The following is a 24733-nucleotide window of genomic DNA, read 5'->3' on the forward strand; positions in this document are numbered from 1 at the left end:
GCAGCGAGTCTGCAGTCAGCAGCACATCTGGATGTGACAGGGCGAAATGGCTCCCCTCGTTGCCGAGGAGATAAACAAGGACTCAGTTCCCACAATCCTCTTGAGCCCAGTAAACTACCGACTGCCCACTAAGTCTCTGCCTCCCAGCGGCTCCAGCTCCCAATAACACTGCAGTGGGCACTAAGCCTTAAATCCTTGGGTTTTGGGGGGAACTTAACCATGACAAACTCTGAGGGTAGCGTCTGACGTAACCAAGCAACATGTGCCACACACATTCCAGCTTCTGAGACGACGGTTCTCACTAAAGCAGAAGTCTCAGCTGTCCCTTGCTAGCCATTTGTCCCTTGAAGGTTGAGCAATTTGTTAGTGGATCTCAGTTGTCAACCCCTCAAATGATGCCATGTTAGCATCAAAGAGCCCTGGGTCCGGGGCAATGTGCATGTAAACACACGAGACTCCGTGTCACCGTGCTGTCTCGGGGACCAGTCCTCACACGTTATGACACACTTCGCTGTGCTCGGTTGTTTCAACCACTGTTTGTTTGGGGTCTTGAGACATATCTAACCTGCTGGACAGTGGTCACTGGGGATGGAAAGATGAGCAAATGGAGTTGCCCGGAGCTCGCAATCTGACAGGAAACTTGCAAAGAGCAGAAAACCATGGGGAAACTCTGTAGGGCCTGTGGGAGGAGGGGAAAGATGGGTTATGTGATAGGAGGGTGGCATCTGGGGCTGGCTGCCCGGTCAGGAGTTTCCTAGTAGAGTTTGCTAGGGAAGCATCCAAGCATTTAGGGGATTGCAGAAGGATGCTATGATATGAAGGGTACCTCACCTTGAGGTAGGGACCAAGGTGGTCCCTGGCCAGGCAGGTCTAAAACACCCCTCAAGTGCTCTGAATTTGGATTACCCAGTGGGTTGCCGTAAGCCTCTGGGGGGCTTTAAAAGACAAACATGATTTTTAAATTTCATGTATTTTAAGGGTATCATTTAAGTGTACAGAGAATAGAAAAGAGATGCGGAGCCAGCTGCAGCAGTCATTCATAGCATCCAGAAATGGCAGCGGTCAGTTATCACTACCCACTCCATTGGCAGAACAAGTAAAGATTTAGGTCAACCACATTGCTGTTCTCTCTTTAGGAACAATAGAAATATCAAGCATTATCTCTTTTTTTTTTAATTTATTTTTTTTGAGATGATGTCTCATGTAGCCCACACTAGCCTCTAGAGCCAAACATATTTCTTATCCTCCTGCCTCTACCTCCTAGTGAGTATGCCACACCATGCCCAGCTTTGTGCAGTACCAAGTATTGAACCCAGGGCTTTTTACATGCTGCTCAAGCATTCCACAAACCAAGTTACAGCCACAGCCCAAGCACAGCCCTAGGCATGAAAAAATATTGGTGAAAATCAGCTCTACCAAAAAAGTTGAGGGGCTGGAGAGATGACCCGGAAGTTAAGAGCACTGGCTATTCTTACAGAGGACCTGGGTTCAGTTCCCAGTACCCACATGGCAGCTCACAACCATCTGTAACTGCAGTTTGGGGGATGTGGTACCCTCTTCTGGTTTCTGCAGGTACTGCACATGTGGTATACATACATGCAGGCAAACTTGTATGCGTACAGAATAAACATAAAGCTTTTTTTTTTTTTTTTTTTTTTTTTTTTTTTGGTTTTTCAAGACAGGGTTTCTCTGTGTAGCTTTGTGCCTTTCCAGGAACTCGCTTTGTAGAACGGGCTAGCCTCAAACTCACAGAGATCCGCCTGCCTCTGCCTCCCGAGTGCTGGGATTAAAGGCGTGCGCCACCACTGTCCAGCTAAGCTTTTTTTTTTTTAAGGTTGAAATTAAACCAGAACGCATTGAGAAAAGCCGTTGGAATTAGAGATTTCAGCCCGCAGGTTGAGATGATGCAAGCCCTCATGATTCATAGTCAGAGCTCTATTATATGAGAGGCTCTCAGATGAGATACCACGCACTGTACACACTGAGAAAGGAACTTGGTAAGGAAAAAGATGGCCCCACTGTGGTGGAGACAGTTGCTGATGTGGGTTCAGAGTGCGTAGCATCATTAAATGAGAGGAAAACTTACAGGTAACGTTATTAGTTTCAACTCCACTTAATGAATCATATCATTGTGCAGATCAGATCACTAACAGGCAAAAACCTATTTTAAGCTTTGTATATAAAAAGGCACTTCTCAAAAGTTGGATTCCCCCACCCCTTCCTGAGCTAGACAGGTACATACAACATTTACGTAGAAGGGTAGGCGTGCAAGAGTGTGAAAAATTCTTAATTTTTTTTTTTTTTTTTTGCTTTTAAGTACTAATATATCTGTTATTTTTATTGCTCTGGTACTGAGTACTGAACTCAAGCCTTGCACATGCTATCTTATCGTGAAGTCACACCCTCGGGACCTTTTTGTGCAATTTCTTTCTTCCTTTAAATTACCTTACAGGTATCTGTGGTATTTTGAGTTATATTCCTGCACACACACTCCATTCCTCCTCCCCTCCCTTCCCCTCCCCCCTCCTGCCAATTCCCTCTGTCCCCGTGGGTAATTCCACTTCCACTTGTATTTAATATGCACCTACTGGACTTTACGTGACAGCAGGAGATTCAGGGTCACAAATGAGCGAGAACACAAAACGTTTGTCGTTCTGAGACTGGCTGGGTCCGCTGAGTTGCATCACCCCCCAGCTGTACCCCTGTGCCCGCGGACACCGTCACCTCACTCCTCCCTGTGACTGAAAGGGAACTAACTCTACTGTGTTTGTGTACCTCGTCCTCCTCGTCCTCCTCGTCCATTTCTCTGTTGCCGGATGCTTCTCGGAACACTGCCATGAAAATGTCTCTGTGAGGGGACGAGGTCTAGTCACAGTGCCTGAGTCAGCTAGGACTTGGTCTCCTCTGGATAAATACACAGGGGTAGCGTAGCTGGGTCTGACGGTAGACCTACTTCAAAAGTAGTAGACCGTGGAAGGTAGATATACAAGATATTGAAATGTACTATAAGACTTCACTAATTAAACTAATACACTAGTCTATTTGGGTAGACAAATAGAACAATAAAAATTAATAAAACAGCCGGGCGGTGGTGGCGCACGCCTTTAATCCCAGCACTCGGGAGGCAGAGCTAGGCGGATCTCTGTGAGTTCGAGGCCAGGCTGGGCTACCAAGTGAGTTCCAGGAAAGGCACAAAGCTACACAGAGAAACCCTGTCTCGAAAAACCAAAAAAAAAAAAAAAAAATTAATAAAACAAACTAGGAGCAGATACAAATACATACTAACAAACTAATATATAATAACTTTATATTAATTAATTTTATTATTTATTTTATTATAATGATACTAATATGACATGTTTATTACTAATAGCACAATAAACTAAGCAGATACAAACAAAATCTCTCCCACCCCGCCTTAAGACACAGGAGCTAGGTTGTACCACGGTGTGTAGTCCCTGCCGGTCTCAGTAGGCACTAGAGAATAATCAGATAGAAAAATCAAAACAATAACAGTATTGTAAGGGACATCATCTGTCATAGGAACAACATCCGAGTCTTCTGTGAATGCTACGCAATTCTGTCGGTTGCTTGGCAGTCTCTTGAGTTTCCGTTTTGTCAAAGAGGACTTGCCCTGGTATTCCTGTCTCACCATCACGGTCATAACCCTCGTGGATTATTTGTCTGGTGAACACCGGAAGGCGGATGGTCCAGGAGTCCCTGGTGATGGCATGTGCCTGCCGCCCAACTGTTCCAGCCTTTCCCGAGCTCTCTAGGGAACACCTTCCTGCATGGACCACCACTCAGGAAGTAATAGTACATTTTGGATTCTGTTACAGAACAAAGACCCCAAAATGGCTCGAGTTGCCTTGGAATCTCTCTACAGATTACTCTGGGTTTACATGATTCGAATCAAATGCGAAAGCAACACTGCAACTCAGAGGTAAGGGCAGGCTCGTGCTCTGGTGGGCGGGTGCCTGGAGACCGTCCGGCTGGGAACCACACTGCTGGCCACTGCACAGGGTGTGTTCCTGGAGTGTTACCCACCCCGGCCCAGCTAAAACGCGCTCAGAGCTGACGGTTCCTGCAGGCGCAAGGCCTCAGAACTTCCCTGCTGCCTCTGACGCCTTCGCCAAAGCATTAGCCTCCACCAGGACTGACAGGGTCTGCTTCTGGACAGCATTTGGCACTGTGAGGAGGGAAACCGCTGTCTTTTCCAACTGCCCTGGGTTTTTTAAAAGGAAAAAAAAAAAGGATGTCTTCATAGAGCAATTATGCTAATGGAAAGGCTTTGGCTTTTTTTTTGTGTTTTTTTTTTTTTTTTTTAATCCTCTGATAAGATGAAATATGTGCACCATCTCCCTGGCAGCTAGATCTCAGCCAATCTCGCTTGTTTTCTCTTTTTCCTGCCCTTATCTTCCAGCCGACTCATAACCATCACCACCACGCTTTTCCCCAAAGGGTCCCGCGGCGTGGTGCCCAGGGATATGCCTCTGAATATCTTTGTGAAGATTATCCAGTTCATTGCCCAGGTAATGCACACATTTCTGCCAGTCTTCTTCAGGTGAAGTAATAAATAAAAGGGGCCACAGTAATCCTCAATGTGTCCAGACTTCTTAGAAAGGGGTTGTTTTCCCACACAGCTCGCTCGTTTGCTTCCAAACAGTCAGATGAATACATCAAGTGCCTTCAGCGTCTAAGAAAGAACCCGAGAGGTGGAGTTGAAGTGATTCATCTGAGGTCACAGAGCCTACCAGTAAAACGGCCATAGCACAGATAAGATCCCTGGTCAGTCCCAACGCTGGCAGCAAAGAGAATACTTTGGTGACAGAGACTCTTGGCTATCCCTTCCTACTTTGCCCAGATCTCTGCTCTGTATTCTCCAAGTTAAAAGGAGGCATAAGGTCTGGTATTTGGCAGAAACTTAATTTTTAAAAAAAGGCAATCTAGTGAAATTGAAGAGTAAATAGTAATTTTCTAATTTTTCTCTGTGTGGAGAAAATAATTTCACGGGGAGATTAGCATTTATCAGTTTTGCTCAAAACCATTCTAGCCACTTTACACATGAATTAATTTACTTTAAAAAGAGATTCCAGTAACACTGAAGCTAGTTTGGCTGTAACTTATTATTCAAATATAAGATTTCTCCTTGGGGGAGGGGTTTGTGGGACTGGACCCAAGACCCACTCATGCTAATTGTACACCCTACTACTGAATCACACCCCAAGTCCACTGTTTTCATTTATTTATTTTTGAAACAGTGTCTTATTTTTTAACTCTGACTGGCCTATGACTAATTCTGTAGACCAGGCTGACCTCAAATTCACAGTCCCCCTGTCCCTGCCTCCCACATGCTGGGCTTAAGGGCATGTACCCCCATACCCAGCTGCCCTTTTCTTTTGGAAATACTTGGTGAGTACATTCTTTGACCCCCATTTTGACCTCTGTGACTTACAGAGGCACTGGGAGTCTCCTAACCCGGGCTTTGTCACCAGCCAACCTGCCACCTCAAACTAAAGAACATCTTCACCTGGAAAGCCAGGGTAGAAATTCATGCCCAACGTGCCACAGAACATTATATGCTGGAAGGAAATTATAGGTTAGCAAATGTTGCTGAAGTGCGGTTGATATTAATATAAAGGTGTAAGATTTGGTGCACACTGTTTGATACGTAGCATCTCTATATATATTGGGCCCATGAGAGGTTTCTTTCATATGAATCCTTAGAGAAAGTGCATTGCTACCCCTGCAGATGAAAAATTTCATATGAATTTTCTAAGTGTAGTCACAAGGTATATGCATTTTGACTATCCTGGAATACTGTATATAAAATGAGCATGTCGTGTCTTAGTAGTTTCTAACTTGTATGACCAGGCTCCACCTTAAGTGGTATGTCTTATGTCTTAATTCTCCGCGCCCCCCCACACACACTCATTTTTATATATGAGCCAGAGGATGTTTTCAAAGTTAAAGAACAGAGGGAGACCGTCGCTGTATAGCAGCAACATAATTACAAATGTATTTCTCAGCTGAGTATCAAAAATTTATCAACATTTGCAGTACAAGTGGGAAGAATTGAGGCCGTCTTTTTTAGGTCCAGTCGCCCAGGTGTTGTGGTTTTTTGGTATTTGGTTTTGCGTCTCCAGCCTCGGCCACTGAGCTGATTCTGTGTACCGCATAAGGAATGCAGCTCCTCGGGCAGTTCTGGTGTATCTGGTCTTCCTTCAGGGGCTCTCCATGACCCATAAGGCCAGGCACCACCCCAGTCCTCCAGCAGCCAGCTTTTGCTTGCATTTTGTGTTAAACTCGGCATTCCATGTTTTATTTTGTTTATTTTCTCCCCCTCCCCACCCACCCCAGGAGCGTCTGGACTTTGCAATGAAGGAAATCATTTTTGACTTTCTTTGCGTGGGAAAACCAGCCAAGGCATTCAGCCTCAACCCAGAGGTATGAACGACTCCTCTATGCGAACAGAGCACTTATTCACAGTGCCCATCCCTTTGCCCTGAAAGTCTGGGGGGCTCGAGTCGGGGGGAGGGGCAGTCCCTCTCAAGGGTTTTAAGACACAGGAGCTGTTTTTTCTGTGTCCCAATCTGGGCGTCGTTTCTTCAGGAGTAAAAATTGAGGTGAACCGATTCAGGACGACCCATTGGCCATGCGCTGTGGTCTTCGGTTCTCATAAAATGGAATCATTCTTGCCTTGAAGAACGTGAAGACAAAGATTGGCAAGTTTAGTGTCGGGACGCCATGAGTAAATGCAGAGAGGGCTGAGATTACTACAACACAATGAACTTAGATAACCAGTAAACAAATGCGCTTCCTGACAACATCCCAGCTCCAGGGCCAGGCACCTCATGGAAATGAGTCCCTGGTAGGTGTTACATTCGTGTGGCGCTCTTGGCTCTGCAAATGAATGGCAGTTCAGTCTTAAACTTTTAAAAACACTAGCAGCCAACAGACACATGCTGGCCAAGCTGCCTCTTTGCAGCTCTTTTTCTACATGATTATGGAAAAGAGCACTGGACCAAAAGCCAGAAAGCTGGTTTTTGCCACTTGTCACGGGCTCAGCTACTTTTCTAGTGTGACGTTTACTTCTGCCTCTTGACTTTTATTCTAGTAAAATGGACAAAGTGTGTTTCTAGCTCCCTTCACAGGAGAGTGATACTAGCTAGCACTAGCTAATATTGCAAACTAAAAAGGACATGAGGGAGAGAAGAGAAAGAAATCGAGGCAGAGGAAAGAAACCCCGTACCATGGAGCACAATGCATGCTTCTCTCTGTCATCACTGAGATGTCCTGGCTCCTTCATCCGGTCGTTAAGGAAAGAGGGCCAGAGTCCAGGGGCATGGCGTAGCTCTTTAGCTGCCCCACAGCCCTTGCCCCTTCCCACCATACCCTGAATCCTCTCGGTTGCCACATTTCTGCCAACAGAACAGGAAACTAATGTGTAGGGGTTTCTGTGTTGTGGCTGATGGCGTCTGCTGTCACGGTCAGCAGGTCAGGAGGAAGTCAAAGCCAGGGGCCGGATCAAGGCCCACAGCTGGACAGTAGCAGACTTCTCTCGTGGACAACATTTCCAACATCTTTTTCATTTTCTCAGTAGTTCTAAATCTACTATTTGAACAATTCTCAGAATTACTGAGTTACTTGTCCTAGTCAAGGTTTCTATTGCCGCCATGAAGCACGAGACCAAAAGCAAGTTAGGGAGGAAAGGGTTTATTTGGCTCACACTTCCACATCATAGTCCCTCGCTGAGGGAAGTCAGGGCAGGAACTCAAGCAGGGCAGGGGCTGGAGGCAGGAGCTGATGCAGAGGCCATGGAGGGGTGCTGCTCACTGGCGCGCTCCTTATAGCTTGCTAAGCCTGTACTCTGATAGAACCCAGGACCACCAGCGCAGGGATGGCCCCATCTACTATGGGCGGGACCCTCCCACATCAGTCACTAATGAAGAAAATGCCTACAGGCAGATCTCAGGAAGGCATTTTGTCAATCGAGGCTCCCTCTTCTCCAGTGACTCCAGCTTGTGTTAAGTTGACAGAAAACCAGCCAGTACACTTGTCGAACATGAACATCTCTCATGTTACCTCCATGCTGGCACGGTAACACTCACTGTCATCTCAGTCCTTGGCCTGCATAGCAAGACCCTGTCCTAGACAACAAAGGGCCATTGTTCTCACCACCGTGGGTCTGTCTACAAACTCTTCATCCAGTCAATGGCTTGTCAGCTGACCTGTCTGTGAAGAGCAACTGGGAATACGGTTTAAATGGAGAATCCAACAGGAAAACAGATTTGAGTCTTCTATGGCAGTAAATACCTGTCTTAGTCAGGGTTTCTGTTGCTCTGAACAGATGCCGTGACCACAGCCACCCTTACAAAGGAAAACATTTCATTGAGGTGGCAGCTTACAGTGTCAGAGGTTCAGTCCATTATCATCATGATGGGGAGCCTGGCGGCGAGCAGGCAGACATAATACTGGGTAGGTCTTAAACAGAAGGCAACAGGAAGTGAACTATGTGTCATACTGAGCGAAGCCTGAACCAAGGAGACCTCAAAGCCCGCCCCCACAGTGACACGCTTCCTCCAACAAGGCCACACCCACTCCAACAAGGCCACACCCACTTCAACAAGGCCACGCCTCTCAATGGTGCCACTTCCTTTGGGGGCTGTTTTCTCCCAAACCACCACAGAGCCTTTGCCCACTGGGTCCATCTTGGCAGCTCTCCTCCACGTCTCTTCCTCCTGCAGGGGCACAGAAGAGTCTGCCTCTTGCTACTTGACAGTTACGAGCCAACAGGGCACACATGACTGGCACATCAGCGTGTCTCCAGGGAAGGACCTGCCTGGGACAGTGAGGTCATGAAGAAAAGACAAACACAGAGGAATGCCGGACCGAAGGCTGGGACTTGGGTGGCCCAGGCTCTTGGCTAAAGAAGCCGCAGCCCTCTGGAAGCTCAGTGTGTTTATTATATAGAGTTGAACGCAGCTGGACACCGGAGACAGGGTTATTGCTTCTAGATAAACATGGAGGTAGCTGGATCAAGGGGAGAGGTTTAGCTGCTCTCGGTAGGAGCAGCCTCTGTAGGGGAGCAGTCTTCAGGCCGTAAACATGTAATGGGGAGAAAACTACAGTAGACATACATGTTCTGCACACGCCGTCAGTACTCCCTCAGCCAGGGGAGGAAGTCCTTCCCATTTCCCTCTGATCCACACCCCAGCGGGGGAAGGCTTTGACGTTCCTCTATGGGTCTGAGGCTCATATCAGCACACACGTTCCCCCAGGATTTCACTCACTCAGGCTTCCTCTGCTCCCTATACCAGATCCCCTTCAGACACGGGCACTCCGCGGTCGGTGAACAGAACTTACGCAGGGGATGAAAATGCTGCTGCCTGGCACAGATTCTCAGAGAACAAAGCCAGATTGCCCATCACTGATGGGCAAACATTGTAGAAAATCGCAAAGAAGCTGTGTACATCAGGACACACAGATAATCCCCCAGCATTTGGGAGCTGGAAGCATGAAGATCAGGAGTCTACACGGGGAGCTACATAGAGAGTTCAAGGCTAGCCCGGGCAACATGAGACCCTGTAACAAGAAAAGCAATGGCTGCACAAATAAAGATGTCACTTGTTTTAAAAAAGAAGGAGAATATCAAGTGACTTGGAGCGGCTGCATGACTCTAGGAAGTTTGCAGGATACAAAATAAATAAGTGATGTATTTGTATATTCTAGTAATGAACAATCAAACAATTTACACTATCGGTGAAAAACGCAGTAGCCAACACTAAAGCACATGGAAGGTGCACACCACTGTATGCTTTTTTATTCCCAAAACTAAAAAAAATACTGAAAGAAGGCAAAGCTCCCAATAGGTAGAGCTAAGTTCTCTTTCCAGCAAATCAAAAGATTTGCCATTGTTGAGTTCTGTTACCCCTCAAATTGACTGAAATGTGTTAAATCATCATCTTAATAATATCTGCCTTATATTCCCTACAGCTTCTTTTAAAATAGAAATCAACGAGCTGGTTTTAAATTTGATATGGAACATCAGACTGTTAAAATAACTAACATAGTTCAGAAGTAAAAGAATAAAGTTGGACTAGCATAGCCTGATTTTAAGACTTAGAATAAAACTGTACGGTCACTAAATGAGTATAAAGATGGGGGTCGATATAAAGAGGGTCCAATGAGGATGGGGAACCTAGAGAGAGACCCACACATGGATGGTTGCTCATTTCCAACTATGGGAATATATTCAGAGAGTGAAAGTCTTTCCACTAAGTGGTTCTGAGCAACTGGGTACCTACCTTGCAAAATGACAAATTCCAGTCCAGTGTTCACTGTAAGCAAAAACAAGCTCAAACTGGATTGTGCAACCTAAATATAAATACAACACTGTAAGTCTTCCAGGGGAAAAAAAAAAAAGAAAACCTTTGTGGTCCTTGAATGGACAAAGCTTTCTAGAATACAGAAATCATAAATCACAGGAAGTTAATAAATTGAGTTTGTGTTTTAAAGTTTGCATGTTGATAAGGCATTCAGTAGAGAGTCAAAGCGTGGGATAAAATATTTTCACATCCCCAACAAAGTACTTCTTTCCAGAATATATAAAGAACTCTTGTAATAGATAATAAGAAAATAAACAAAATAGCAAATAAACATAAAAAAAAAAATATAGAAAAAAAAAAAAAAAAAAAAAAAAAAAAAAAAAATAAACAAAGTGACCCAAGATCATCTGAATGAGACAGTGATTGCTTGATCTTTGGAGATAGCATGTACAGTCCTGTGTGTTGCATAGTTAGCTGTGAAACCTACTTATATGAGACACTGTCATCTGAGAAGGAGGACTGCTGGAGAGATCAGAAAGTAAGACAAAAAATGTAGAACGACTGCTATGTAAATGAAAAAAAAAAAAAAAAAAAAAAAAAAAAAAAAAAAAAAAAAAAAGAAATACATCAAAAAAAATCAAAGTAACCAGTAACCCTGTGAAAAAACGGTCACTGTAGGTGGTCACTAGGGAAATGTCAGGTAAATGATGACTAGATGTACTGGGGTGGGATCTAGAGCAGCGAGGACCTTTATACTATCCCACTGAGAATGGAGAGCAGGGGCTGAGTCCTTCCTTGAGTCAGCTTTGGGGTTTAGCTGGACTTTAGAAATGGCATTTCTTCTCACATACCGTGTGTTTTCATAGCTTTGATATCCTTCAGACTTGCTGGCCTTTATAGTCAGAGATCAATAATAGATGTTGGCTGTGTGTGTGTGTCTGTCTGTCTGTCTGTCTGTCTGCCTGCGCACGCCTTTAATCCCAGCGCTTGGGAGTCAGAAGCAGGTGGGTCTCTGGGATTTGAGGCCAGCCTGACGTACATAATGAATTCCATTTGTCTCAAACTAAATAAATAATCAGAGATAATTTTATTTTGTGATTCATATTTGGAACTCAATATCTTCACACTGTCTTTGAATGAAAACTTATGGTGTTCCTTTCTGTGAAGCATTTGAGTGTTTCCTGACTCAGTTTACCTTGGTTGCAGCTGCCCACAGGCTGAGTACCCATCCCTTTGATATTCCCCCTCCACACACATGCATTCCTTTAACAGATGTGTGTCCATTTCAAACATGCACTCCGAATTTGGTGACCATCTTCCCGGCTGTTTCCTCTCGATAATAACCTGTCGGGTTATTCTAGCTAACCGGGTCTTTCCTTGCGTCTCTTACAGAGAATGAACATCGGTTTGCGGGCTTTCTTGGTGATTGCTGACAGCTTACAACAAAAGGATGGTGAGCCGCCCATGCCGGTCACAGGAGCTGTGCTCCCGTCGGGAAACACCCTGAGAGTAAAGAAAACGTACTTGAGTAAGACGCTGACTGAGGAGGAAGCCAAAATGATAGGTGCGTATGAGCCCTGAAAATCATTGTCAGGTCCTTGCTGGAAGTGAGGGGAACTCAGGGGGGAAAAAAAAAAAACCAACCACCAAATCATTGCCAAGTAGCTGGTGAGACATTCCTGCACTGTTGTGTTGACGCATGCCTGCTGGGTTCCACCCTGGAGCCATTTAAACTCTTTAGGACTTCCTGGTAAATATTTTGCCATTTAAAATGTTGCCTTTCATCTGGGTCCATGTAAACATCTAATATTGGTTATTGGTTACCTACCTCGTACAGTAAGTTTCCAAGATATCTGTGTGTTTGGGCAAATAATCTTATTTATAATTTGTTCATTAGTTCATTTTTGAAAGAAAATTTCTTCCTTTCTTTTTTCTTTCTCCTTTTTTTTTTTTAAGTAACAATGATCTAATTTGTATATTTGTATTGTAAGCATGCCAATTCCCACAAACACCTCAGGAGAATTTTTTTCTCTCTCTCTGATATTATCTTCCTGAATCCAAAGAGATTTTTTTGCCCTTGTTTCTTCCCTTTTAAGTACTCAGATTTAGAAACTATTCTAAACTGTGCTAAATAGTTCCTAAATTCCAAAGATGTGAGAGAAACACATGCAGAACTCTTCACTGTGACATCAGTTTTGTTATGTTCAATGAGTTCAAAAGACTTCATGCGTGAGAAATGGCTATTGGTAGTCATTTGGTTAAAGTATGATGTTGTTTTTGGTGTGTGTGTGTGTGTGTGTGTGTGTGTGTGTGTGTGTGTGTATTGTCTTCTAACTATATCACATTCAATAGGAGCAATACATTTCCCTCCTTTGAAAGTTTCTAAGTGAAGTCAGTTTGTTTATTTTACTGTGGAATCTGCACATGCATCTCAGAAGACAATATACAATTATTAAACTCTTAACCCCAAGTGAGAATTATCACTTATTCATGTAATCACTAATGCTGGTGGGTTTTCTTGTTAATCAGAAGCTTGAAAATTCAAAAGCAAAATTACTTTAACTTTTGTAGAAAATATTTCTCGTTGAAATATTGTTATTAGGGAGGCTGGAGAGTTGCCTCAGGGGTTAAGAGCACTGGCTGCTCTTATGGAGCATGCAGGGTGGATTCCCAGCACCCACGTGGCAGCTCACAACTATCTGTAACTGTAGTTGATAGGACCCAATGCCCTCTTCTGGCCTCCACGGGTACTGCACACATATGCTACACATACTTACATGCAGACAAAGCATTCCCATAAATAAACCATTTAAAAAGTATTACAACTCTTACTAAGTGAGTTGAAAAATTATTTAGTGAACACCTGCAAAGTGAATGCCAGTGCAGTTGGAGCCAGGCAGACAGAAAGGGCCCCACTCTCGGCCCTTCTGCTCAAGGAGCTAGCTCCCAGGTGCAGAGGACCCTCCTCGAAGAGCCATACTGTAGCGCTTGGGTGGGCCAGGGTATTCTTCGATATATTTAGTTAAAAGTGTGACTAACACATGTTTTTCAGGAATGTCCTTGTATTACTCCCAAGTCCGCAAGGCCGTAGGCAACATCCTAAGGCACCTTGATAAAGAAGTGGGACGATGTATGATGCTCACCAATGTCCAGATGCTGAACAAAGAGCCGGAAGACATGATCACGTGAGTACCGCCAGGGAGGCTCGAGGAACCGGGGATCCAACTGGACATTGTTCTCTTCTCCTTGACTCAGGTTCTAAGGTAGTAAAACATACGTATTGATGACATTTGCCTGAAAGCCAGTTCAAAGCTGAGGTTGGCCTCTTTTGCTTATATCCTGAGTGCCATTAAGCCGGCAAGTTAGAAAATGGTGCTCACAGCTCATTACCAACCCATAAAAGGGCATTTTGTGGGTTTGTTTAAGACAGGGTTTCTCTGTGTAGCCCTGGCTGGCTTGGAATTCACTATGTAGACCAGGCTGGCCTCAAACGGACATTCCTGCCTCTGCCTCCTGAGTGCTGGGATTAAAGGCGTGTGCCACCACTGCCCGCCTCTTCCTTCCTTTTTTTAAGGAGAAACTTCAGGGAACCACACAAACATTTAGGAGAAGAGAGTAGTGGGAAGATCGCTTGGCCTAGAGGGAGCGTTGAGAGGCTGACCCACCACTCTCCACAGCCCTGAGCAGGGTGTTCACCAGATGGCAGGTGTTCACGGACATGGATGGCAGGTGCAGGATCATGGGACCCTGAGCAGGTGTTCACGATCATGGACCTGAGCGGTGCATGATCATGGGACCCTGAGCAGGTGTTCACTGGATCATGGGACCCTGAGCAGGTGTTCACTGGATCATGGGACCCTGAGCAGGTGTTCACTGGATCATGGGACCCTGAGCAGGTGTTCACGGATCATGGGCGGGTGTTCACGATCATGGGACCTGAGCGGTGTTCACTGGATCATGGACCCTGAGCGGTGTTCACTGGATCATGGGCCCCTGAGCGGTGTTCACTGGATCATGGGACCCTGAGCAGGTGTTCACTGGATCATGGGACCCTGAGCAGGTGTTCACTGGATCATGGACCCTGAGCAGTGTTCATGATCATCTGAGCAGTGTCACTGGCACACAGTGTTTTCTTAATCCCCATTCCTCACTTCTTTCGTGTCACATTAAAAAAATAAATAAAAATGAAAAGCTTGGCAATGGTGGTACATACTTTTAATCCAAGCACTTAGGGGCAGAGGCAGGTGGATCTCTGTGAGTTTGAGGCCAGCCTGGTCTACAGAGTGAGATCCAGGACAGCTAGGGCTACACAGAGAAACTCTGTCTCAAAAACCAAAATAAATAAATAAGATAACTAGTAATAAATTTTAAGATCTGCTAACAAATTCCTTTTTTAAAAAATACATCTCTTTGGGGGATGTTTAAATACTCTTCATAAAATCCCATAGACCAAAGCCCATGTTAACAAAAAGAAGCCTTGCCGGGCAGTTGTGGTACATGCCTTTAATCCCAGCACTTGGGAGGCAGAGCCAGGCGGTTCTCTGTGAGTTCGAGGCCAGCCTGGTCTACAGAGTGAGATCTAGGACAGGTTCCAAAGCTACAGAGAAACCCTGTCTTGAAAAACAAAAAATAAAAATAAAATAAATAAAATAAAAGTTAAAAAATAAAGTAAAATAAACCATGCATCCATTTAGTTTCTAATCTGGGCTTGCTTTATCAGTTGAAAAAGGATGTCAGAGTTCCCCCTTAGACTTTAGGCTAGGCGGGGTCATCTGTCTTCTGACAGGTAAGAAAAAGATCCCAGCTGTTGAAGACATCTGGTAGGCAAGCTAGGGTACTGCACAGACACCTGACTGCTGCAGGTGCCATGGGAGCCGGAGCCATGTTAGGGCTGTGACTGCAGCTGCGAGGGTGTCACGTGACAGCGTCTCTGTTGGAGGCCACCATGCACCCTCTCCTCTCTGCTGTCTTCACACAGCTCTTAAGGAAGGTCCACGGAAAAGGAGAGGAAGTTAGCCATGGCGGCCCACCCGGGTGTTTGCTCTTCCTTCTGTGGAGATATCCAAGGGCTCGGCCTGACTCTATTCTTTGTATTTTCTTCACAGTGCTAGGCTGGCACCCAGGACCTTACACCTGCCTGGCGAGGTCACTGGTCACTGGGATGTACCCCAGCCCTACATTCATTTCTTTTCATTTCTATTTATAGTGTGTGTGTGTGTGTGTGTGTGTGTGTGTGTGAGAGTGTGTGTCTGAGAGAGACAGAGAGAGAAAGAGAAGAGGCTTTTTTGTGATTCAGGTATTGAAAAGCAATCCGTGGGGACTAGCCGTCATGAAATCCTACTGAATGGCCATCTTGTGATTAAGTGCTCTGGATGCCTGTGCTTTCAGAGATCTGGACCCTTGGAACTACATCAAGACATTTTTTTGTTTTGTTTTGTTTTGTTTTTTAATTAGATTTATTCATTTTATTTTGTGCGTGAGTGTTTTGCCTGCATGTGCCGGTGTGCACCTTATACGTGCTTGGCACCTGCAGATATCAGAAGAGGGCATCAGGTGCCCTGGAACTGGAGTTACAGATGCTTGTGAGCCACCATGCGGGCGCTGGGAATCAAACCTGGATCCTCCGCAAGGACAGCCGGTGCTCCAAACAGCTGAGCCATCTCTCCAGCCCCACATCTAGACTTTTACAAGCTCGCAGGCCTAATGAAGCTGGGAGGGATAAACATTTGACAGTGACGTGGGACCGGCACCAGGCTGTACTTGAAAACTCTGCATTAGGCACTGGTTTTTGTTCGCATACTTAGTCATGTTTGTATTGTTTTTTTTAATTTTCATAATCTTTAGACTGGCTTCAATTTTGTCTTCAAATTCTAGGGGTGAAAGAAAGCCAAAAATCGATCTCTTCAGGACCTGCGTCGCTGCGATTCCCCGACTGCTGCCCGATGGGATGTCCAAACTTGAACTTATTGACTTGCTGGCCAGGTGGGTGAGAGCAGTCTTGGGTGTCCGTCAGTCAAAACTGATTATAATCTTTTGTCGCCATTCAAACAATACAACAGAATGATTACTTTCAACTGATGGAGATTTCCTTCATTAGGTATTGTCCTAGGTCTTATGTGTGAACATGCATAAAGAACTTAGTTGTTTTTCGTGTTTTAATAACGGGCCTTGAACCCAGGGACCACTCACGCTAGGTACATTCTCTGCTACTGAGATACGTCCCCGACCCTCTCTTTAGCTCTAATTTGAGACAGGGTGTCACGCAGTCACCAGGCTAGTCTTAAATTACAGCCTTCCTGCCTCCACTTCCTGAGTAACGGGGACTGCAGGTGTGGACCGTAGACCTGGCTTCTAAGTCTTTGAGATATCTGTTACTTTTTTCCATGCTCGAGGGGTTTGAAATGGCTAACATCCCGATGGGTCTACACAAATGAGTGGCAGCAGGGTAGACCCTTGAGTTCAGTGGGCGAGGGGTCAACTGTGGACCGAGGAAGCCAGAGAATGAAAGGTCAGCTTGAAAGGCATTGGAGAAAGATCAGTTCAGAAAGATAGAGAGAAGGGCGTGACCTCGCTGTGAGAGTTCATCTGGGGTCTGACCCTCAGTTCGAGATCCCTAGACTCTCTGATGAGGCCAACAGAGACAGTGATCCTAAATCTAACAGTAGTTATCCTGAAAGCTACCCAAAATCACATTTATCATTCTCCCCATCCTCCGCCTGACTGCACAGCCCAACTATAACTTAAAAACTGCACTGAGTGAAAGTATCTCGTAGTTTGGGATACTTCCTCATCTCCGATGACCTGAAACTCCAGTTGACAACACATGTCTTTTATTTAAAATAAAAAATTCAACATAGGAGGCAAAACCATTGTTACTAGAATGCGGGGAGTGAGAAGGAGAATAAGAGTCATCATTGGATTGGGGAAATGAAGGGAAAAAAAAAGGTAGGAATGCCAATAATGAAAGGACATAGACACAAGCCCGGAGAGAGGGAATTTTAGCAGCAAGTGACGCCATTGATACGCCATTTAGGGGCTAGCGAGACGGCCCGGAGGGTGAAGGTGCTTGACAACCTGAGTTCAGTCCTGAGGGTCTGAACACGGTAATAAAGAGAGAACAGACTCCTGACCGCTCTCCTCTGACCTCCAGGCACATGCCATATCATATATGTGCCCACACATGCATGCACATACAATAGATGTAATCTTAAAAATTATTCTCTTGGGATTGGAAATGTTAGTCCTGTAGTTAAGAGTACTGACTATATACTCTTGCAGAGGACTCAGGTTCAGTTCCCAGCACCCACCTGGCATCTCACAGCCCTCTGTAGCTTTAGTTCCAGGAGATCTGAGGCCCTTATCTGAACTCTCCAGGCACCCACGTGGTACCCAATCGTGCATGTAGGTAAAACATCCATACGCTTGCAATCATGCGGGTGCTCTGAATCAAACCCAGATCCTCTGGAAGAACAGCCAGTACCTTATCCATTGGGCCACCTCCCCAGACTCCTATAAATGTAAATATTAAATGCCATTAATCTGATAATCTGATAATGGTGGCAAAAGGAAAAGCCTAGGAAAGGGAAGAAATATTAGTGCCTACCCCCTGGGGAACCCCTGAAACCTGAGGGTGTTCTGTCCTCTGGGATGGGAGCCTCAGTTTATTTATTTAGATTCCGAGGGGACACGGTTCTCAGGCTAGAGAAGGAGGCAACCTTGGTTGTGCGCAGTTCATCTTTTTCCAGGCCGCCTGTGGCGTGAGAGCCAGAGGGCGTCAACAAGGGCTCAAACCAGCCGTCTAGGACGGAGAGGACCTCTAGCTTTCACGCAATGGCTTTTACTGCCCCGGCCCCTTCCCACCCTCTTCCCATGCTCTAGCGTAGGGGATGCTGAGTGTGAAGGCTGCTGACGACCCGTGACTTTCAAAACCACGCTCCTAAGACTGGCTGTCCCAGGAAGCCTTTCTTCCATTCTAGCTTGCGTGTGTGTGTGTGTGTGTGTGTGTGTGTGTGTGTGTGTGTGTGTGACCTCTCATCAGTCACCGTAGCCTGCATGGTGCTTGTATGAACAAGCTTCAAGCCTGTGGATTCTTCTTCTTTCTATCCCACGCTTAGGAGTTACTTTAAGAAGGGCGTGGGCTGGGGATAAAATACAATATAAAGAGTTTGCCTCGCGTGTGTGTGCGCGAGGCTCTGAGTGAATCCCAAGCCCCTCCAAAATTGTGTAAGGGTTAGACAATCACCAGCCTCGGCTTTGCCAAGGCCCGAGCAGCTGAGGTAAGAGTGGGAAAGGGACCTGAACTGAGGTGAGCTTCCAGTTCTGAGGAGACCCAGGAGGAACAGAGCATGAGTAACAAACACACTGACTGAGGGTAGACAAGAGTGAAGAGTGAAGAGATTGGGATCCTGGGAGGGTCATCCACTCAAACAGTCTCCTGGGATGAGAGCGGGGACTGAGAACGAAGAAAGTCTCCGGACAAATTCCAGAGTGGCCCAGAAACACGAAGGAGTCAGTTTGCTGCGCATAACAGTAGAGAGGTTGGCAGCAGGAAGTCAGGACATGGAGGGGGTCAGGGGGGCTCGGGGATCAGGACCCTGAGGAATCAGTAGCTAAGGCTCCCACCAACAGCCACGTGGACCGCCAGAGAACAAGATGGCCGGCAGAGGAAGCCGGATGGGAAGAATGGAAAGATGACAGAATTTTCTAGAAAGTTTGAGCTTGGTATCCCTGCTTGCTGTTGTACGGCCTGTGTGATCTAGACAAACCATTTAAACCCCCAGCATGCCCTTTCTCCCTGGGTAAAAGTTTGATAATCTTAGAAGGATGCTGTTTGTCTCTCAGGGCCTTTGAGAGGGTTAAGTAACGCTGAGGCGTCAACACCCCAGTTAGTCAGTCAGAGGGAAGTCCGTGGGAAAGAGCCCGTTATCAGAGAAGCAGCTGGTAATTGCCTCCACTCAAGCCTTTGAAATGCCAGGCTCTTTAGATAACGTGGGGCATTCTGGGAGAATGTCTAGCACTGCTTTGCTGTGTGTCTGCACAGAAGGCTCTTGACCTCTGCAGTCACCTTGACAGCCTGATCCGGTGATGCTGGAATCTGCAGACCGTGGTGCCAGACGCACGGGGAGGGAATTGTTAGACATAGTTGGAATGTCTGGGCTATTTATAGCGCCCTGTTTATTATTGTGTACATTCTCATAAAGCCCAAAGCCATGAGTACTGTTTTTCAGAGGGGAAAAGAGCAAAATAAATATTCTCGAAAGTTCAAGAAAAATGACCGGACTGTACTGGACGCCTGTGAAAAGGGCTTTTTTTATAAGCTTCAAAGGGAAGTCAGAAGGTGTTCTCACGGGGGAGTAGAGAGCCTATAACCTGTACACTGGCTCCTCTGTGCCCTGAGAAAATGAGGCGCTTCAGAAGCCCCCAGAAGTCGAGAGAGAAAGGTGTCGTGATCCCCTCTCAAGAAATGTGCATTTCAGCTGCCACACGGGAAGACTCCCATCACTCTGCTCCCCAAAGTCCAATCAAGGTTGTGCTGAGGTGACCTGATGCAGTGTGTACATACAGCCTGGCCAGAGGAGGGTACGGGACGCTTCACACTTACGCCACAGTGCATTTTCACCAGAAAATTCGGTGTTCTTCATAACTGGAAAAGCAAGACTCCCAGTAAGAGGTTTCAAGGACGTGTCCCACGTGGCTGCTGCAGCCTGGCCATGCCAGCACCTCGGGTTATAGCTAAATACTGCAGACACACAAACCACAGACAGACTATGTGTGTGAAATGAAGCTGGCAAGCCTCCTTCTCCAAGCTATCAGATTTCTGACTTGTATGTACTGTTCGACCAATTAATAATGGCGGAATCTGAGAAATCTCACCCAGTGGGCTTCCTGGAGGCGGTGGCAATCGTCCTGGTGTCATGGTCAAACCCCAAGTGGTTCTACGTTCCTGTCTTAGCACGGAGCCTGCCTGGATCGGCTGGAGGGGTACCCCCAAGGGATCTCCACATCCTAGGCGGGAGCTTACTTCTCCCCATTTTTCTCTTCACTCACCTCCCAGATGTGTTCTGCTTCTTCCTTAGAGCACAGAAAGACAGTGTCCCTGACTGTCCAAGATGGCTGTCACCTGTCACATTCTCCATTCCATATGCGCACTAGGGATTTGATATTCAATATTTACTCCCCCTTCAAAAATCTGACTTTATTCGTGTGACACCCACCTCATAGGGCTGTGTGAGAATTAAATAACCATGGAGATCCCTTAGCATAGCACTTATACACGGGAAGCTCCCTGACGGTAGCAGTCGTTTTCAGTGAATCTCCAGTCTTGCGTGATACATTCCGTGTTATACACTGTTTTTGGATGTCTCCAGGTAAGATGGGTACAGCCGCATTCCTAATTTCGGACAAGAAGACTGTATGTTAGGAATAAAACTAGGGCTGGAGAGATGGCTCAGCAGTTGAAGGGACCTGGGTTCAGTTCCCAGCACCCACACAGCAGCTCACCACTCTCTGTAGATCCAGTTCTGTAGGATCTAGTGCCTTCTCCTGGCCTCTGCAGGCACTAGGTCCACAGATATACACGCAGTCAGAGCAGCTACACACGTAATTTTTTTGTTATTTAAAAAAAAATTTAAGATTTGGTTGCTTACATTTACAGAACTTCCCTGAGACCGAGTGTGAAAAGTGAAAAGCATCTTCTGTCTAGTGTTTTTATTAGTTTGTGGGTGCATCTGAGGAAATGCTACTGCTCAGGAAACTTCTGTGGTAGCTGAGGTGTATTAACCACTCCCTCCATTTCATTTGTAAGCGTGGTGTGTAGAGCCAAGCTCAGCAGGAAGACTAGACTCCAGCTGTGTGTGCTGCCTCGACAACTGTTTGGACTGAACTGTAGTTCAACACACAGCAAACTGATGGAAGTCCTCTCTACAACGGTCCCCCAGACCAATCTTCCACGGCTTCTGGTAAACTAGAGCCAACAGCAGCCTGCCCCGCAGCCTGCCCGCGTCCCGTCGCAGCTGGGGATGGATGGTGTCGCCAGACCACCACTTTCTTGCCTCGGCCTGATAATATTTTTATTTATCCCTTCGCAATTTAGATGGGACTGTTTCTGCCAACTGAGCCTTTTCTTCAGGTTATGGTTCATCAGTTTGAAACACACCCGAATAACCGAATTGTTACAAGCACTTAGCTAGTTGATGAGACTCTGGAGCTTGCCTTGGTAAGGAGGTTTGTGCTGTGAGCCAGTTGTCTGATCTGATAACCAAAGGTCAGCTTTGTCCCAGCCGCCCCCTCAATACGTCTCTATTGGTCCAGCTATACCCTTGTGCAAGAAGCGTGTGCCCTGGGGACGCTCGCTGATTACTTGCTCTAGATCACTGCAGATAGAACCCGGGGCACATGTGGCCCGTGGGAGGGAAGCATCCTCTTGTTTGCTTGTTTACCTGAGCTGCTGGACCAGTGCCAGGCCCTGCCAGCGCTCCTGACGCCAGCCGCCTGGAGGGACAGCCCACTGATGTTACGGTGTTGGTTTCTTTTGGTCTGTTTTACGGCTAAGTCCCTGAGGAGACTTCTTATCTCCCCCCCCCCCCCGTACTTTTACTTGGCATTTTAATTATTGTATGACATGTACCTGAAACTGTTCAAAAGCCCCCAACAGAGAGATCTGTTTCTTAAAGAATTTTTCTTGAGTCCTCAGGTCAAATCAGACTTCTTCCCGGGTTGATTCTTTGTAACTCTCTGTTGTCCTTTAGCTGATGCATCAGACACTCTTGGAAAGTGGGGGCGGGGTCAATTGCGCTTATTGGCTTAGTATTCAAGACTTAACTCCTGGGCTGAAACGTGGAAGTAACATCGTCTCACGGGGCATGGCCACCCAGAAGAGCAAAGACTACCCCATCCTGGGGCTCCGGTGCACTGTGGGCTTGAAGTTAAGACAGATTCCAGATTGCAGGTTGTCTGTGTCTGTGCTGTAGAGGAGGACTGAATTGGTGTCATTGAGAAAACTCAAGGTATTGACACTTAATGGCTTCCTCTGAGTCAAGTGCCGCCCAGCTCTTGCTCTGGGCACTGCCTGGTTCCAGAACTGGGTTGCTTTGCCAGAGCAATTGCAAGAATGTACCCCAAGCTGGGGATTTAAATAAGAGCTGCTGGCGGTCTCTCGGGTCTGGAGACCGCGAGTTCAAAACCGAGGTGTAGGTAGTGTTTTCCTGCGAGCTCTGGGAGAGCGCGTTTGCTCAGGGCCTCTCACCTCACCTCTGGGGGCTTCCTGGTGGTCTTTGGCATTGCCTGGCCATCTAGGCATCACCAAGACCACTGTTGTACCTTCACATGGCATTTGTCTGTCTCCAGTCCTGTTGCAGGGATCGGCAGTCAGTCCTCCTGGATTCGGGTCCAGCCTACTCCCATACTACCCAGTCCTTATGTAATTATTTCTACAGTGGCCCTAACTCCAGATAAGCTTTGCTTTATAAAGCAGAGGGGTGGGTGTCAACACGTGAGATTTGTGTGTGACACAATCCAATCCAGTATCTTGACCACTGATAACATTTTTCATTGAATGTAATGCTAATTCCCATTGTTACATTATTATACTTCCTTAAACTGTGGAAGATTATGGTCCCAAATGTCTTGGAAAATAAACAGCTATAGATGTAATAAATTAAAATTAAAAACTTAAAACAAGAAAAAGGTCGGGTGGTGGTGGCGCACACCTTTAATCCCAGCACTCGGAAGGCAGAGGCAGGTGGATCTCTGTGAGTTTGAGGCCAGCCTGGTCTACAAATGAGTTCCAGGACAGCAGGGCTACACAGAGAAACCCTGTCTCAAACAACAAAAAAAAAAAAAAACTCAATGAGTGTTTTTTTTTTTTTTTCTTTTCTTTTTTTTTTTTTTACAAGCTAGTAAGTTCCAACTATGAACAACAAAGATAACTTGAAACTATTTAGAGAGAAGCTAGAGAGATGACTCAGTGGTTAAAAATACCTGCTGCTCTTCCCGAGGACCTGGCGTCAATTCCTGACACCCACACAGCAGGTCACAACCATCTGTAACTCCAGTTCCCCAGGATCTAATGTCCTCCTCTGGTCTCTGCATGTACCAGGCATACAACATGATACATGCAGACAAAACACTCATACACATAAAATAAAAATAAAGCCAGGCATGGTGGTGCATGCCTTTAATCTCAGCATTCAGGAGGCAGAGATAGGAAGATCTCTATGAGTTCTAGGCCTGCCTTGTCTACATGGTGAGTTCCAGGATAGCCTGGCTATACAGTGAGACCCTGTCCCAAATAATACTGATAACAATGACAATAAAAATCTTTTTTAAGATGGTAATATTGGGAGTGGCTCACACAGGCTCCATGGGAATTGATACTTTTGAAACTCCTAAGTAAATGTAAAATTAAACTTTTTTTTAAAAAGTATGCATTTAAGCCATTCATTAAGAATTAGGGGAGAGCTGGGCGGTGGTGGCACACGCCTTTAATCCCAGCACCTGAGAGGCAGACCCAGGCAGATCTCTGTGAGTTCAAGGCCAGCCTGGTCTACAGATCTAGGACAGGCTCCAAAGCTACACAGAGAAACCCTGTCTCGAAAACCAAAAAAAAAAAAAAAAAAAAAAAAGAGCTAAAGAATTAGGGGAGACTCATTTTCAGCCCCCAGCAGAAGTAGAGGACTGCATATCCTGTCTTCTACCTAGAAGAAAACTGAAGTTGCCCATCTCATCCCTGTCTTCCCCAGGCTCTCCATTCACATGGACGACGAGCTGCGGCACATCGCACAGAACTCTCTTCAGGGCCTGCTGGTTGACTTCTGCGACTGGCGGGAAGATGTGCTCTTCGGTTTCACTAACTTCCTGCTCCGGGAAGTCAACGACACGCATCACACGCTCCTTGATTCCTCCCTCAAGCTGCTCCTGCAGCTGCTCACCCAGTGGAAACTGGTTATCCAAACGCAAGGAAGGGGCTACGAACAAGCCAACAAGATCAGAAACTCAGAGGTGATCCCCCATGTGCACACTGTGATGTCATGCACACACACACACACACACACACACCACACACACACCACATGCACACCACACACACACACACACACCCACACGCACACCACACACACACACACACACACACGCATACCACACACACACACATACACACACGCACACCACACACACACACACACCACACACAAACACACACACACACACCACACGCACACCACACACACACCGCACACACCACATGCACACCACACACACACACCACACATGCACACTACACACACACACACACACATACACACACGATACACACACATGCACGCAAACATCACACACACACACACACACACACACACACACACACACACATACCACACATGCACACACACACACACACACACACA

The 24733-nt window shown here is 46.2% G+C and overlaps 1 protein-coding gene across 1 annotated transcript in view; it reads left to right on the top strand.

Moving 5' to 3' along the window:
* Fry (FRY microtubule binding protein) overlaps window positions 1-24733 on the top strand; it is a 254501-nt gene that overhangs the window by 117544 nt on the left and 112224 nt on the right. Inside the window, 7 exon segments of the mRNA XM_028878084.2 lie at window positions 3840-3943; window positions 4424-4532; window positions 6361-6447; window positions 11721-11892; window positions 13381-13513; window positions 16203-16310; window positions 24068-24326. Coding sequence (XP_028733917.1) covers window positions 3840-3943; window positions 4424-4532; window positions 6361-6447; window positions 11721-11892; window positions 13381-13513; window positions 16203-16310; window positions 24068-24326 — 972 coding nt within the window.

The sequence above is a fragment of the Peromyscus leucopus genome, chromosome 23 (assembly GCF_004664715.2).
Source record: "Peromyscus leucopus breed LL Stock chromosome 23, UCI_PerLeu_2.1, whole genome shotgun sequence".
NCBI lineage: Eukaryota > Metazoa > Chordata > Mammalia > Rodentia > Cricetidae > Peromyscus > Peromyscus leucopus.